This window comes from Gossypium hirsutum, chromosome D09 (assembly GCF_007990345.1).
Source record: "Gossypium hirsutum isolate 1008001.06 chromosome D09, Gossypium_hirsutum_v2.1, whole genome shotgun sequence".
In the NCBI taxonomy this organism is placed as follows: domain Eukaryota; kingdom Viridiplantae; phylum Streptophyta; class Magnoliopsida; order Malvales; family Malvaceae; genus Gossypium; species Gossypium hirsutum.
This window is the reverse complement of record NC_053445.1, coordinates 47152506-47166247: the sequence shown is the minus strand read 5'-3', so window position 1 is coordinate 47166247 and position 13742 is coordinate 47152506. Positions and strand designations below refer to the sequence as shown.

At 33.6% G+C, this 13742-nt stretch overlaps 3 protein-coding genes across 7 annotated transcripts; all 3 read left to right on the top strand.

The window, feature by feature from the left end:
* On the top strand, positions 1-4862 carry LOC107890901 (ubiquitin-conjugating enzyme E2-23 kDa). 3 transcript variants are annotated; one of them, XM_016815497.2, is made up of 7 exons: positions 1-135; positions 2107-2180; positions 2868-2947; positions 3391-3505; positions 3789-3841; positions 4034-4162; positions 4402-4862. In XM_016815497.2, the coding sequence occupies exons 2-7, from the start codon at positions 2137-2139 to the stop codon at positions 4536-4538; spliced, it is 558 nt and encodes a 185-aa protein (XP_016670986.1). In that variant the 5' UTR covers positions 1-135; positions 2107-2136; the 3' UTR covers positions 4539-4862. The 3 variants fall into 3 exon arrangements, with proteins under 3 accessions (XP_016670986.1, XP_040956961.1, XP_016670987.1); XM_041101027.1 differs by lacking the exon at positions 1-135 and adding an exon at positions 868-975; XM_016815498.2 differs by lacking the exon at positions 1-135 and adding an exon at positions 976-994.
* Positions 4863-4981: 119 nt separating this feature from the next.
* LOC107890900 (probable inactive receptor kinase At2g26730) lies at positions 4982-7287 on the top strand. Its single transcript, XM_016815496.2, has 2 exons — positions 4982-6569; positions 6655-7287. Exons 1-2 carry the CDS (start codon positions 5273-5275, stop codon positions 7221-7223), a joined length of 1866 nt encoding a protein of 621 aa, XP_016670985.2. The 5' UTR covers positions 4982-5272; the 3' UTR covers positions 7224-7287.
* A 2392-nt stretch (positions 7288-9679) lies between these two features.
* On the top strand, positions 9680-13442 carry LOC107890902 (WAT1-related protein At5g40230). Of its 3 annotated transcripts, none has more exons than XM_041101024.1 (7): positions 9680-10091; positions 10173-10235; positions 10316-10432; positions 10542-10782; positions 10859-11017; positions 11099-11250; positions 13048-13442. In XM_041101024.1, the coding sequence occupies exons 1-7, from the start codon at positions 9901-9903 to the stop codon at positions 13169-13171; spliced, it is 1047 nt and encodes a 348-aa protein (XP_040956958.1). In that variant the 5' UTR covers positions 9680-9900; the 3' UTR covers positions 13172-13442. The 3 variants fall into 3 exon arrangements, with proteins under 3 accessions (XP_040956958.1, XP_040956960.1, XP_040956959.1); XM_041101026.1 differs by having other exon boundaries at positions 9745-10091; positions 10316-10349; positions 10513-10782; XM_041101025.1 differs by having other exon boundaries at positions 9745-10091; positions 10316-10349; positions 10510-10782.
* The last annotated feature ends 300 nt before the right edge of the window (positions 13443-13742 follow it).

Sequence of the window (13742 nt, the reverse complement as noted above, 5' to 3'; positions counted from 1 at the left end):
ATTAAATCTTTATTTTCTTTCCCTTTTCTCTATAATTTTTTTTCCTTCCGCTCCTTCCCCATTTTCGGTTCATTTCTCCCTTTATAGGAACGATCCCCTAAATTATTTTTTGTTAAAATTACCCTTTGCTGAAACGTAAGATCCCCTGGTTTCATTCTCGCTTTTCTTCTCCCTTTTTTTATCTTTGAGTGATCAAACAGGGAACAATTTGTTGGTCGTTTCTTTTGTGTTTGTGGATGCCCTTTTGCCCCTGGATCGTAATTTATTACGTTCTATTAGGATGTTAAGTTTAATGGGAATGAAAAGATGATGAATTTGGTTATACTTCTATGTGTGTGTTTGTGCGCGCTCGCGCGTTTCTGATGCTATTTTTCTCTATTTCAAGAATGCCTTGTATCTGTTTCCAAAGGAAGAAAATGGGGATCCATATGAATCTCAATTTTTTTTTCTCTTTTTCGATTAGGCTACATTCTTAGGGTAATGGGTTGTTTCTTAAGGATAAACGAGATTTGTATTTGTAGTATTCTAATGCAAATGTGTAATCTAAAGATTTATGCTTTAAATGTGTAATGTAAAGTGACATAGTGGACAAATTAAGGCATTTTTATATCCTTTTATGGAAATGATCACAAACTTCTTGCTTTCAGCATTATTAGATTTTCCACTTTTAGACTGGAATATTGCATCTTAGGATTGTATATTGATTTATGAATCAAAATCGATGGTAGAAGAATAGGAAAATTGTTGATTCGTGAGATGGTTTTAATATGTAGTGTTTGTAATTGTGACACTTATAACCAGCAAGCAGCATTTGAAGTTTGTGCCTTTTCAGTGTGCTAATTAAGAATTTTATATACTAGATTTGCAGCAGTATTAATATCTATGGATTACTGGGAATTGAAGTGCAGACTTGAATCTTCTATCTTTACATATTTTGCATTTAGATTTTCGTCAGAAGAATATGAAGCTGCTAAGGTTGGATCTTTGCATCTAGGTAGTGTGTGTATGAACAAACTTGTCAAAATTTCTAAAACCTTGCATCTTTGGTTCAGGGTTACATGCCAATCCAAGTAATTAAAGAGTTTTGAAGTTGTTTCTCTAATTACAAGCATTTACTCACATCTATAGATTCTTTTGATGGCAATCTATTCATATTTACATTTTAATGGCAATCCAGCAGGAAAATATTTCTTGCTAAGACATTGTGGTAAGGCAATATTCTTTGTTTAAGAATTCGATATCAGTTGAAAGGTTATCAGTATTTTTCTTCCGTCTTATGTTCTTTATGTCAAATATACTATGAGGCTTTTCATACTGGCTTTCAATCTCAGTTACTTATAACTCTAAAGTCTAGGAATGTTTTACATGGATAATTAAATATTGTATGGCCATTTTTCAAAAAAGTGTGTTCTTTAACGTCTTTGTTTATAAAAAAAAAAAAAAACATTTCACTTAGCTTTAATTCGACTTTGTTAAACTGATGTACTTTTTTCTTAAGTTATTGGCTCATATTTGAGTTAAAGTTTTTGATCTGCATGCCAAGCTGTTGAGCTTCATATTGATTTCAGGATTTTTGGGCTAGCTATTTCCCGAAGATTAAGGAGCAGTGAATTAAATTGGTCATAATTTAGAGCTTGTTATCCAGTGTAATTCAGAAATTGAAAATAAGCATGAGCATCAAAAAAAAATTGTCTGGACCTTTTCGAATTTCTAAGGATTTGGTTTGTCTTTTTAAGAATTTCATGCAAGTGTAACTTTGGTTGATATGAGGATTTCTTTGGTTATGTAGACTGCGTTAAATATTCAGAACTCACTACATCGACACCCTGTTTTGGATTAGTTCACTCAAAAGTATATACTTGTTTTTATCTCTGCATCAACATTTATTTTTGGTGCAGGACATAAAATTTGAGGGTTCTTAGAATGCAGCCTCTAGGATTCTACAAGTTAACATGTGCCCTTCTCCCATAATCAGACTAGTTTTTTTCTAGAATGTTTTAGAAATAAGAACATTTTGGACATGGAAGTGTGTAAAATGTGAAGTTCATTTCATAAGTTTTAATCTTGCAGAAGTGCAAAAAGTAATTTTGTGTTGATATTCTGCAGGTAGTTTGGAGTCTGCAATATTGGCTTAAAATGTCTTCCCCTAGCAAGAGGAGAGAAATGGATGTAATGAAGTTGTAAGTTTCTCTTACATATTTTATGTTCAGAATAGTTTGCTACTGTAATTCTTTTACTGATAGTATTTTGTATGGTGTTTTGGGCACTTTTCTTTGCATTTTTCTAAAGCAGTGCTAGTAATTAGTGTGGCCAAGGCACCCAGACCGGCTGTCTTAATCACATAACAAGTGATGGATAAGTTGGGATGTTTTGAGTTGTAACCTTTTTAGTTATTAGGAGTAGCATCATGAAGATGTTCGTAGCAGAGATGGTAAATTGAATTTGTTGAATGAGAACATCTATATTCTGAAAATTGGATTTCATAGGGTGGATGGGACTATAACTTGAATGGCCATTATTCATTAAAACTCATGAAAGTCAACTGTCTGTGATACTGTTTTGTTTCCTTTCTACAATTAAGAAATCCATGAACAGTAAAAGATGTCAATGATTTTCAGCTTTCACCTTTACTCAGCAGTGAGTTTATTGCATTTTTATAGGGCATCCTCTCACTTTTAACAGACCTAGTGACAGATTTTTCTTTTTGTTTGCCTGAGTGATTATTTCAATTCTTGATACTTTTAGTTTATTCAAATGAACTATTTCCATTTCCACTTCGTGAAAGCTTTGCTGAATTTAGAAATTGCTGCTAAACTTGGATTTTAGCCTGAGTTGCTAATGAGTTTTTTATTTTTAATTTTATCTAGGATGATGAGTGATTACAATGTAGAAACAATAAATGATGGGCTCAACGAATTCAATGTCAAGTTTCATGGTCCCAAAGAAAGTATGCTTATACTAATCTGTTCAATTTATGTTCTCTTTTTCATGTGTGTTTGATATGATCCCTCTCACATAGTATTTATATGTTTAAGCATGTACTTCAGGTAGTCACCTGGTTGTTATTATTTTTATTTTTATTATTATTATAGAGAGAGGATACAATATCTATTTATCATTACAAAGTAAACAAAACACCTAGATGATCCAGTTCCCAAAATTTGCATCCATAATACGAATGAAAAATAGGTGCTGGACCAGCAGAGAACTGTTCCATAGTGTTATATATGCTTATAAATTTGGAAATTTGTTGATAATTTTATTAAATTTATTATAAACTTAGAGGGCTTTATCTATGCTACAGCTTATAACAAATTGTTTCTATTGCTAGTCCAAGTACTTGTTTTTAATCCACTTTGACTTCTTTAATATCAACTTCAATGCATACAGGTCTCTATGAAGGTGGGGTTTGGAAAATCCGGGTTGAGCTTCCGGATGCTTACCCATTCAAGTCTCCTTCTATTGGATTTGTGAACAAGATATTCCACCCAAATGTTGATGAACTGTGAGGAATTCATAATTTCAGAAGTGACTCTTACAAACTGTATTATCTGCTGTTTAGTTTTTTTCATTCTTTAACTGTCTTCAAAAATGGTCCCTTTGAGCTTTCATGGTCAGCCATCTAAAATTTGGAATTGATTTGCTAAGAAAAATATTTAAGATGCTCTTATATTAATTGTTAATAGACAAGGATTCTGGTAACCTTTTTGTATTTCTGGGTATGCCATGCTGATTCTTGTTCAAAGTTGACAGAATCCGATTTTTTTTCTGTATTCAAATAATTGCAGGTCTGGTTCTGTTTGCTTGGATGTTATTAACCAATCATGGAGTCCAATGTTCGGTAAGCATCAATTGGATTAACATTGCTTACAAGCAGGAGACCTTCTTCATTTTCTTGATTGACACCTAACATACATTTTTTGCATTAATAATATCCTTGCTTCTTCCATATACAAATTAGTACTTTTTTTTCTTTTCTGGAATTTGTAATGGAAACTGAGCTATATACGACTTCTTTTTCCTGTTATTGCAGATCTTTTAAATATTTTTGAAGTTTTTCTTCCACAGCTCTTGCTTTATCCAAATCCTTCAGACCCTCTAAATGGGGATGCAGCATCATTAATGATGAAGGATCGAAAGCAATATGATCAAAAAGTAAAAGGTAAAATATATTGAATCGGTTTATCTTCTTTTCCTCCATTCTGAATTTTGCTCTAGTCGAATGGCTCCAATGTACGCTGTGCATTTGGAAATTTTGTGATCCGGTGGTAAACTCAGGATTACTGCTTTATTACATTTATCCATGAGTGTGTAAGAAATAGAGGGTGGTTGTTGACTAAGTTTTCATTTCTAGGCTGAGTGATGTAACTAGTGTCTTCTTTTTCCCCTTCATGGAAGCAGAATACTGTGAGCGATATGCAAAGAAAGAAGACATCACGAAATCCGCAGCTGACAAGGAAACTGATGACGAGGATGACATCACTGATGAAGATACTGGATCTAGTGATGATGAAATTGCTGGACATGCAGATCCATAACCTACCTTGGAAGATCTGGCTTCTACGAATTAAACATTTGATAAAAGCGATGATGAACCCCCTTTGTTGTTCTCATCGGCATATATTAGATAAAAATAGAAGTGGCAAGTAAAGTTAGTGATTTCAATATGGTAGGGCTTAAAAGGAAAAAAAAATAGCAATAACTATTGATACATTAAACTCAAATATTCTTATTAAACACCAGCTTGTATCTTCTTTCCCCGTAGATCCTGTACTAAGGGAATACATGGTCATGTATTTGTATTTGTATGTGGTTGGTATTTGATTAAATTTGAATAAAGATTTTAGTAACATTTGTTTTTAGCCTCATGCTAGAATAATAAAAGGTTGTTTGTTAATAGGAAGAGAATCCTTGGAAAAGTTGCAGTTTTACTTTTGAGATTTATGCTTTTCTAGGACCTGAAGCATTTGGCTCGTGTGTTAGACGGCAACCGAGGAAGACATGCACTGTATTGCAAGGATTCTTTGACACTTTCACCTTGCCGGCAGTCAATTTTAAATGCCACTTTGGTTTATTGACTCATTCCTTGCTCATTATTTGACTGTCTTACAGAACGTAGCAAACCACCTACTCAAATTCAGCCATATGGCAAAGCAAAAGTTGGCAGAGCATGTAAACCATTTTATTTCTGTTTGTTCTTCAACAATTCGTGAACAAGCAATCCCTTTTCCTTAAAGTTGGTAGAAACCTTGCTTCTGTTTGTAAGTTGAAAATGAACCGAGTTTCAATCCGGGTACTGCCCCTTTTGATCTTTCTGCTCTTCAATGTCTCAAATTCAGAAGATGAAGAAGTAAAGCAATACCTGGTGAGATTCATGGACAAACTTGCGGGTGTAACTGCAAAGACAGATCAAAGTTGGGGTTGGAACATGACATCAGACCCCTGCACACACAAATGGAAGGGCGTATCGTGCGACACTCAGTTGCGGTCTGTCAAGAAAGTAGTTCTTGATGGGTTAAATCTCACTGGAGTTCTCGATATTGGTTCAGTTTGCAAGGCAAGTTCCCTTCTCGTGTTTAGCCTCGTCAAGAACAATGTTGCTGGATTGATATCGGAAGAGATGGGGAATTGCAAACGTTTAACTCATCTGTATTTAAGTGGTAACCGGTTATCAGGTCACCTTCCGGATTCTCTGAAAGAGTTGAGTAACTTGAAAAGATTTGATATATCCAACAATAACTTCTCTGGAAAGGTTCCCGATTTGTCTCGAATTTCAAAGTTGATTACGTTTTATGCTCAGAATAATCAACTTAGCGGAGAGATACCAAAGCTTGATTTCTCCAATCTGATGCAGTTCAATGTCTCCAACAACAACTTCAGTGGTCCACTTCCTGATGTAAAAGGCCGGTTCTCTGCTGAAAGTTGGTCGGGTAATCCAGAACTAGGTGGAGAATTTATCTCAAAGGAATTCCCACCATCAGCAGCAGCAGCACCATTATCTCCACGAAAATCTAAAGATTCATCAAGGAGACTGCTTCTTATCTATTTTGGTTATGCTGTTCTTGGACTTATTATTTTGTTGGTAGTTGCCTTCATATTAATCAGCAAAAAGAAGCTGAAAGAAGCCGAGGCTGATGTTGCGAAAAAGGGAGTGAACGCATACACTAGCAGTACTTACGATGTATGTAAGATCACTGAGCATAAGTCAGAATATTCAGCAAGTTATGAAGAGAGTAGAGCGGCAATGTCACCCCTTGTAGTTCTTAGAAGTCCAAGGGCCCAATGTTTAAGGTTCGAGGACCTGCTTCGTGCTCCGGCTGAATTGCTTGGAAAGGGGAAACATGGAAGCATCTACAAGGTAATGCTTGATAATGGGTCGACAACCTTGGCAGTGAAGCGGGTAAAGGACTGGAGTGTTACAAGTCAAGCCTTCAGGAGAAGAATGCAGAGATTGCACCAGACAAGGCATCCGAATATACTGCGATCACTAGCTTTTTATAGTTCCAAGCAAGAGAAGCTCTTGGTATATGAATATCAACCAAATGGCAGTCTTTCCAAGCTACTCCACGGTAATTTCATTGTCACCTATGCTTGTTGGTTAGCAACTAATTGGGCTCTGTTCACCACTACTGATATGGTTCCTTGTTGATTCAGGATCCCGAAATGGCCAGGCATTCGACTGGGGAAGCAGAATAAACGTTGCAGCTACTGTTGCTGAGGCATTAGCATATATGCATGAGGAGCTGAGTGAAGACGGAATCGCACATGGTAACCTGAAATCAGCAAACATACTGTTCAACAACAACATGGATCCTTGTGTGAGTGAATATGGGCTAATGATTTCCCAAAGTGAAAGCCCATCATCGAATTCCCACTCCAACAGTTTCAGCTTGGATCCTGCCCGTATCCGTACAAGCTTTAAAGCAGACATCTATGGTTTTGGGGTGATCCTTCTTGAACTTGTAACAGGAAAACCGGTCCAGGGTGATGAGTTGGAATTGATTCAATGGGTTAACTCAGTGGTTAGAGAGGAGTGGACTGTTGAAGTGTTTGATAAAGGCTTACTTCTGGAAGGTGCAAGTGAAGAGATGTTGCTGATCCTTTTGCAGATAGCATTGAAGTGCATAAATCCTAACCCTTATGAAAGGCCCAACATGGACCAAGTTGCTGTTATGATCAACACGCTAAAAGATGAAGAGGATAAATCAAGCCCCTATGTATGAACCACTCCAATTCCATACTTTTGCATTAATTCGACTGTTCATCAATCGGTCCAATTTTCATTTCTGTAATTTATTAAAAAGTTTTTATATTTAATGTATACACTGATTATGTATAAAATACAAAACCTTATTAAATGTAAGATGGCATAAAATTTTAACTTCACTTCTTCTACAAAATTTTGATTGCGAAAAATTACTCATAATCCCCTCCTCAACCCTTAATTAGAAGAATTATATGTTTCAGCACACTCAAACTCACATCCTCATTTATTGACAATAATACTGATACTAATAAGTTAAGACCCAACCGACAATTAAAAATGTAGTTAAATGGGATAATTTTGGTCGGATTAAAAAAGAGTTAATATATAAATTGCTCTCTCAACTTAGCCACTTATAACCCATTGATATTGAAATTATTTTATATAATTAGTACATAAACTTAAAATTTGTCACACTTTGGTATATCTACCATTATGCAATTAAAATATAAAAATATAAAAGAATGTGTTGCCAACTTTTCCTTAGATTACAACTAGGATTGATGTTGACAGTGACACTAACATTTGAGAAATGTAAATGTTAAATTTTGAATTTTTTTATATTTTTATATTTTTCCATTTAATTTTAATTTGAATATAAAATATCTTATAAAATTTAAAGTATTATATGTAAAGTATTATAAAATTAAAAAATAAATATTTGTAAATTATTGTGAACTGATTTGCAATTTAAAAGATAATACATAAAGGAAAAGGAAAAAAAATTAAAGTATAAATTGAATAATGTATTTTTCAATAAGTGATAGATCAAAATTTATCTACCCATCTTTTTCAATGGTTTTATTCAAAATTTTCTATTAAATGAATTGAATTGAATTGTTTTTTAATGAATTATTAAATAAGGCTTAATTTTTTCCACTTATTAACTTATTTTGGATCAAATTTAAAAATTTTCTGAATATTTATTTAATTTTTCGAATAAAATACCAAATATCTCAAAAATTAATTTAACTTTCTTTTGCTTTTGCCGTTTTGGGCAGATTTTTTAAAATTTTCTAAATATAATTTCAGAAATACAAGAGTATAGAAACTTGAAGTATATTATAACATTTAAATTTTAACTATTTAGTCTATAAATAATTAACCCAATGTGAGACATTAAGATGGATGTAAAGAGTGGACCTATTGATTTGGGTTAGTTTTATTTTTCATTTTGGGCTGATATCTAATTTTATTAAACAAAGTCATTTCTTATTTTTAAAAAAATTATCTAAAAAGGAAAAAAATAAGAAGTTACAATTTTTGTTAATTCAAATTAAATAATTTGATTATAAAAAAATGGATAAATATAACAAAAAAGAATTTCAGTTTAAGGAGTGTTCAAAATTAATTAAAGTTGCAACTTTAATATACTTAAATGAATTATAATTCCAAAATATTACTTCTTTTGATTTGGAATATCTAAATAATTTTGATTATGCAAGTTAATGACATGTTTCTTTCTTTTCATTTATTTTTATTTTATATAATTTCATTATTTAAACTATTCTATTTTATTTTACTATCGTCACTATTATACATACATCGTATTATAATTATAGTCATATGTTTAATTATATAAATATGTAGTTTGCACATCTTAATTAATAAGGTATATAATTTAGGTATATGTATATATAATATACAAAACTAAAAACTAAAAATTAAAATATAAAATATTTTTTTAACAATAATTTTCTAATCATATTTATTCTTTTTGATATAATGCCTAAAATCATTCATAGTCCCTCCCAATTAGAGTGAGCAAAACTCAATTCGATTTGAAAAAATCGAAAAAAATTTCGAATTTCAAGTTAATCGAATCGAATTATTCAATTCAACTCGAATAAGTAATTCGAGTTTCGAGTTCGAATCGAGTTGAATTGTACAATTCGAATAATTCGAATAGCATATTAATGTAAATACCATTTTGGTCCCTTTTAAGTTTGAAAATGAATAAATTGATCTTTCAACAAAAAATTACAAAAAAAATTCAAAAATTTAAAATAATTTTAAAAATTTATAAAAATTTTATAATTTATATTTTTACAAAATTATTAAAAAATTCAAAAAAATCTAAAAATATATATAGAAAGTTAAAAAATTAAAAATTTTCTAAAATAATAATTTTGGGAACTAAATAAGGATTAATGATTTGATCGAACCTCACCTCTACTCTCAAGTCTCAACCCTAGAATATAGGTATAATACGCTTCAGCACACTTGAACTTAAGTCCTCCTAAATTGACAACAATACTGATACCAATTGAGTTAATACTCAATCCGTATTAAAATATAAATATATAAAAATTAGAAGATAATATCTAAAAACACACGCGTACGTAGTTCGTTGGTTGGTTGGTTAACATTCCATTGGAGATGGTAAATTATGAATGGGGTTAATTAAATCTCGGGGATTTCCTTTTTCTTTTTCAACAGTATGGAAATGAGATGCAGCACGTGATCAAATATTCCATTTTTCCTGTCTTAAAATTACAGTTTAGTGTCTACCTGTTGTCCGTACTCCGTTGCAATCCCGATGATAAAAGTGAAACTCAGAAAGAGAAAATTATTTTTATTTGTAACAGCGACTTAAGTCAACCACTAACTCCCAGCGATCTGGAGAGAAAGAAGAGATGAAAGTGAAGTCGTGGTTAGTTGCATCGGCGCCATTTGCAGCCATGGTGGCTGTGGAGTGCCTGGATGTTGGCTTAACCACCCTCAGCAAAGCTGCCATGTCCAAAGGAATGAGCCACTTTGTCCTTATCGTCTACTCAAATGCTCTAGCTTCCCTCATTCTTCTTCCGGCGGCTTTTTTCTTCACAAGGTTCTCATCTATCTATCAATTAGATCCATGGATGAGCAATTAATGGTAACTATTTCTGTTTTGGGACTTCCTTATATGCAGGAAAAAGCGGCCACCAATTACTTTATCTTTTCTGTGCAAAATTTTCTGCTTAAGCATTGCTGGGTATGCAATTAAATCTGAACAGAGTTCAATAATTCCTTTATTGGTGAAAAAATTGGGGTATGAAACTGGTTTTTTTGCAGGATCACTTTGATGCAGAACTGTGTAATCACCGGTGTAAGTTACAGCTCTCCAACCCTTGCTTCTGCTCTTGCCAACTTAATCCCAGCTTTCACTTTCTTGCTTGCTGTTATCTTCGGGTTCGTCTTTGCTACTATGCCATTTGTTTTTGTAGTATAAGGCCTAATCAGCTGTCTTTGATCTTTGCTAGCTATAGCAGTTTTTCCATTTTTTCTTTCAACTTTATAGGATGGAAAAGCTAGAGTTGAAAAGCCCAAAGAGTCAGATCAAAGTGTTCGGCACCTTAGTATCCATTTCTGGAGCACTCATTATGACCCTTTACAAGGGTCCTCCAGTACTTTCCCCACCAATTCAACCGCATTTACACCCATCTCCTTCTACCATGTTAACAACATCTAACAATTGGCTCATAGGTGGCCTCTTCATCGCTACTGCCTCTTTGTCACTTTCAGCAAACATCGTTGGTCAGGTAATTTAATATGCTATTTCATAATCCACAATGCTTTGGCTACTTCAAACTGATACTTTCCCTACTAAATTTGAAGGCTGCGGTTCTGAAAGGGTATCCATCGGAGATAATGTTGGTTTCCTTCTATTGCCTCTTTGGGACCATTCAATCTGCATTGGTTACTTTGCTTTTTGAAAGAGACCCCAACGCTTGGATGTTGAGTTCAGATATCGAGCTCATTTCTGTGGTCTACTCAGTAAGCAGACTGCAACTCCCCATGTTAGCTTTGTCATTTTGGCAAATCAAAGCTTAGTAACTGAGACCAATTTCGTTTCAGGCTTTATTTGGAAATGTGGTAACATTCGGCGTACAAGCATGGTGCATACGGCGTAAAGGGCCGGTCTTTGTGGCGTCGTTCAAGCCCTTAAGTATTGCTATTGCTGCCTTCTTGGGGTTCATTTTCCTTGGTGAAACGCTTTATATTGGCAGGTACGAATTTCCTTATTATCATTTTTAATTTGCGAATTTTTGCAAACTTAGTAAACCGTTCATGAACATAAGCAGGGCCTCACCTATTAATTAGCAAATGAGCATAAATAAGTTTAAAACTAGATAAAAACGAGCGTATTAATTTGCTTACCCTCGTAGTAGCAACGAGATAAAATATAAAATATTTGAAGCCGAAGTATAAGTTGTGTTGTGCCAATAGGATAAAAAAGAGTAAATTATTATATTAGAAAATTGTACAGGTTTATATTTTATTGCAAAAGATATAAGTGAAACATTATAAATAAAGAGGAAAAAAATGTCTTAGAAAGAATATGACGGATGATTCAAAGATGGAGGAACAACCCTCATTTGTAGTAGTACAAAATCTCCACAACTTTGTATTTTTTAGACGCGGGATTGTGTTATTTCAACAAGTTGATTATTATAAAGCGATGTACTGGAACACAATAATAAGCTACAAATAGACGACTGGTTGATTTCACAAGGGATACTCTAAACAAAAATTCCTTAACTTGGACATAAAATCAAAGGGCCTTTTGAGAAAAACATTGTGTAAATTGGTCTGAATTTTATGGAATTATTCATTTAAGCCAAATAGCTTCTTACAATGATGTTTATTCTCTATCTGCATCATTTACTGCTTATGTTTAAAGGCTCTAGCGAGGCTCATAGTTGTGACTAAATCAGGGGTTTTATGTATTTGAGCATTTAATCGGATGGAATCATCCAATCCAGCCATAAATAGCCTAACATGTTGTTTTGCCCGAATGTACTGACTAGCTCGTCTTAATTTTTATCGCAATTGTCAATGATAAAGCTCTACCCTTCCTATCTGTTTCAAACTAACCAAATCTCCCAAGCGGAAGGACCAAAACAGAGGGAGCAATAATTGCTACCCCTCTAACTTAATCTGATAATATCAAAGTTGTGCCTCATTCAGCATGTGGAAGGTTGCCAAACTTACTTTATCTACCTCAATCCTGTGTTGGTTTTCGAAAAACTATTCACACCGATCCATCAAACTAATTTCATTACTTGGGAATAGATTTTTCAAGTGGCGAAATTGCCCCACTCGGGGGTGTTTCCGTCACGCCTCCTCCAACAGCTTATGGAAGATGGGAAGTATTAAATCACCCTTCAACGGACCCTATTTAAAATTTCCTTTCTACGTACGTGTTGGCTGAAACCTACGCACACAACCCGAATAAGTAAACATGCAATGGTATTAGCTCACCCTATAAGTTTGAAAGCATAATAGGTCTTTGCACTTATATTCTAATCTTATGATGCCATGTTTGTTTTATTTTACTTTTGCAAAACTGTCTTAAGAGTACCATTTCTTTGTTTCTTGCTATAATGCAATGTGATTCATTCATCAGTTTTTCCTTCTCTATGCGTAAAACTGCTTTTGGAAATAGGATTGTTTACCTTCGTAAACTTATACATATTTGCGTTAGAATTAACACCACAAGAGCAGTGTTTGGCAGATGAGAAAGGTCAAGAAAATCAAGAGAGAAAAAAACTTGAAACGAACTTCTATCAATTTGAGTTTGTAGACTTATCTCTTTGGGTTATTCTTAATCAATATTTCTATTACATCTCTTAAAATTCAGTGGCATTGTGATATGTTCCGCTTTTGTTATAGTGGATCTACATCACAAATTTTATAGTAATTGATCTAAGTTACCATAGACGAAGTAAGCTGTATTGCATGCAGCTATCACCACTTTTACCGAAACTTAACAATGAGATAATAATACTAATACTCCTTTGCAGTATTGTGGGAGCAGCCATAATTGTAACGGGCTTTTATGGGGTGATATGGGCACAGTCGGACAAGGAAGAAGTGGGCAAGACAACAACCACCCCTCTCTTAGATGGACATGATGTAGATGCCTAAATGATTATATCTTTCTTTTTCTCAGAATTCTTAGTAGTTACCAGAAATCCAGCTGATGTATATGCATGTGTGTATATTCTCCTTGTATTCACATGCCAAAGGAGAAATTGTAGTTATAGTTATTGCTGTTGGCATTAACCGGAGGTATTTATGAACTGAGTTGAATCAAATTCGGTCCAAACGCAAGCCAGATTTCCAGTTTAAAGCAAGACACCGAAAACATTATTGTTTCAATTCTAGTGAAGTAATAAGAAAGCATATATTGAAACTAGGCTTTCGTTTTTCAGCTATAGTAGCTACCATAACAAACAATTGCTTGACATTTCTTTAAAAAGAATTAAGTACAAAAAGAAATGTTAGACAATCAGATGTGGAAATGCAAAGTCAGCCATGACATAGTGCAGAAAGGCTTTTAATACACATAAGCGAGGCATCGTGTATCTTAAATCTAGGGCTGATAAAAGAAAATTAAGAAATTGAAAAACAATTCCATATGGTATTTGGACCCATTTTCTTTTCACAAATTAAAAATTTGTGATTATCGCTATTTTTTAAATTTATAATTAAATTA

Bases quoted from the DNA above. Each gene is read 5' to 3' on its own strand.
- LOC107890902 (XM_041101024.1), top strand. From the start codon at position 9,901: ATGAAAGTGAAGTCGTGGTTAGTTGCATCGGCGCCATTTGCAGCCATG. The intron at 10,092-10,172 runs GTTCTCATCTAT...CCTTATATGCAG, and splicing joins GCGGCTTTTTTCTTCACAAG to GAAAAAGCGGCCACCAATTA. The intron at 11,251-13,047 runs GTACGAATTTCC...ACTCCTTTGCAG, and splicing joins GAAACGCTTTATATTGGCAG to TATTGTGGGAGCAGCCATAA.
- LOC107890900 (XM_016815496.2), top strand. From the start codon at position 5,273: ATGAACCGAGTTTCAATCCGGGTACTGCCCCTTTTGATCTTTCTGCTC. The intron at 6,570-6,654 runs GTAATTTCATTG...TTGTTGATTCAG, and splicing joins TCTTTCCAAGCTACTCCACG to GATCCCGAAATGGCCAGGCA.
- LOC107890901 (XM_041101027.1), top strand. From the start codon at position 883: ATGGATTACTGGGAATTGAAGTGCAGACTTGAATCTTCTATCTTTACA. The intron at 976-2,106 runs GTTGGATCTTTG...GATATTCTGCAG, and splicing joins AAGAATATGAAGCTGCTAAG to GTAGTTTGGAGTCTGCAATA. The intron at 4,163-4,401 runs GTAAAATATATT...TCATGGAAGCAG, and splicing joins ATATGATCAAAAAGTAAAAG to AATACTGTGAGCGATATGCA.